The sequence below is a fragment of the Aplysia californica genome, unplaced genomic scaffold (assembly GCF_000002075.1).
Source record: "Aplysia californica isolate F4 #8 unplaced genomic scaffold, AplCal3.0 scaffold00792, whole genome shotgun sequence".
Lineage (NCBI taxonomy): Eukaryota > Metazoa > Mollusca > Gastropoda > Aplysiida > Aplysiidae > Aplysia > Aplysia californica.
The window spans coordinates 168,456-169,820 of NW_004798062.1; the positions used below are offsets into that span (position 1 = coordinate 168,456).

At 39.9% G+C, this 1,365-nt stretch overlaps 1 protein-coding gene across 1 annotated transcript in view; it reads left to right on the forward strand.

Annotated features, from left to right (window-relative positions):
* LOC101863300 (acetoacetyl-CoA synthetase) overlaps window positions 1–1,365 on the forward strand; it is a 36,422-nt gene continuing 35,057 nt past the window's right edge. The window contains exons 1-2 of the mRNA XM_005109573.3: window positions 1–100; window positions 410–753. Of these exons, the coding sequence (XP_005109630.1) occupies window positions 618–753 (136 nt within the window). The 5' untranslated portion in view covers window positions 1–100; window positions 410–617. The remainder of the gene's footprint in view (window positions 101–409; window positions 754–1,365) is intronic.

Sequence of the window (1,365 nt, forward strand, 5' to 3'; positions counted from 1 at the left end):
CACCTATCACCGTAAAACCTCAGCCGGTGTGTCTTGGGTCAAAGGGGAAAGTAACGAAATATCTTCTTTGCGGCAAGTGGGAAATTCGCTGCTCTCGGTGGTTTGTATCCTCTTTTAACGCATTGATGACAAGTCGAATGGGAATTTTCCTGTTCCCAATTTAATGGTTTATGCTAAATTCATCTGGGAAAGCCACAAAGGAAGATTATTTGGCGATACATTGGCCGGAAGTAAATAACTGGTCGTACCACACGTTTGCGGCCTTGACAACCTTGGATTTTTCTTCTGCTAGATGAGTTGACACGGCGCTACGCGTGTCAAATTATGTTGTGATTCCTTTGACGAAAAAAAAAATCTCATTCATTGTAAACTGTTTTTAAGTGTCTTTATTTACTGTCGTCTTTCACAGATTGGAAAGAATCCACAACTTGTGTCAGCCTGTGTCTGAGCAAATCTTGATCAACCAAGTTCTTTTGGAAAGCGCTTCACGCCTCCAACTTGGTGGGCGAGAGAGATAAGGGTGCGACCGCGAAAGTTTGTAAAAGTTAGTAGTCTCTTGGCCTGCCGTTCTTCTACACTTTGCGTTGTACACACGACTTCACCAGCAACAACCCATCATGTCAGATAGTAAAATCAGTGGCAATGGAGATGCTTCAGGGTCTCCGAAGCTCATGTGGAGTCCCGATCCGCAACAAACTACAAAAATGGATGAACTGCGGAAGATAATCAATGAAAAGTACAATGTAAATCTGAGTAAGTAATCTAATCTAGAGATCTAATCTAGATCTAGATCTAGATATAGATCTAGACTAGATTTAGATTGATCTAGCATGTGTATTATGCTCTAATTTGAATCGGTATGATAAATATACTTTTAACTTCTTTTAAGACAAGGCATAGATACTGTAAAAGTGCATTTTAGTTGCATAAATTATTAGGCTAGACTCAATGTAGGGCCTACAACAAAAACATGTATTTGTGTAGTTCATATAGACTATTGCGTTTTGTCATAGCCTACGTCACGAAGTCAAGATAACTTGATAATTATCCCCTAGACCTGTAAATGTGAGTATTAACATGTTGTTCTTGTTTGGGTCTAGATCTATATCTAGATCTAGTAAAGTGCTACAACAAATTCAAGTGTATTAACATATTGTTGTAGATTCTACATTGGGTCCAATAATTTACGCACTTAAAATGCACTTTTACAGCATAGATCTAGATCTAGGATCTAGATCTTTTGTCAGTGAATCTCAGGGGTTCAGTGGGTCAGCGGAGGGCAAAAATATCACACACGTGCTGATCACGCTCGCGCAAACACACACACACAGACACACACACACGCACACGCACACACACACACAT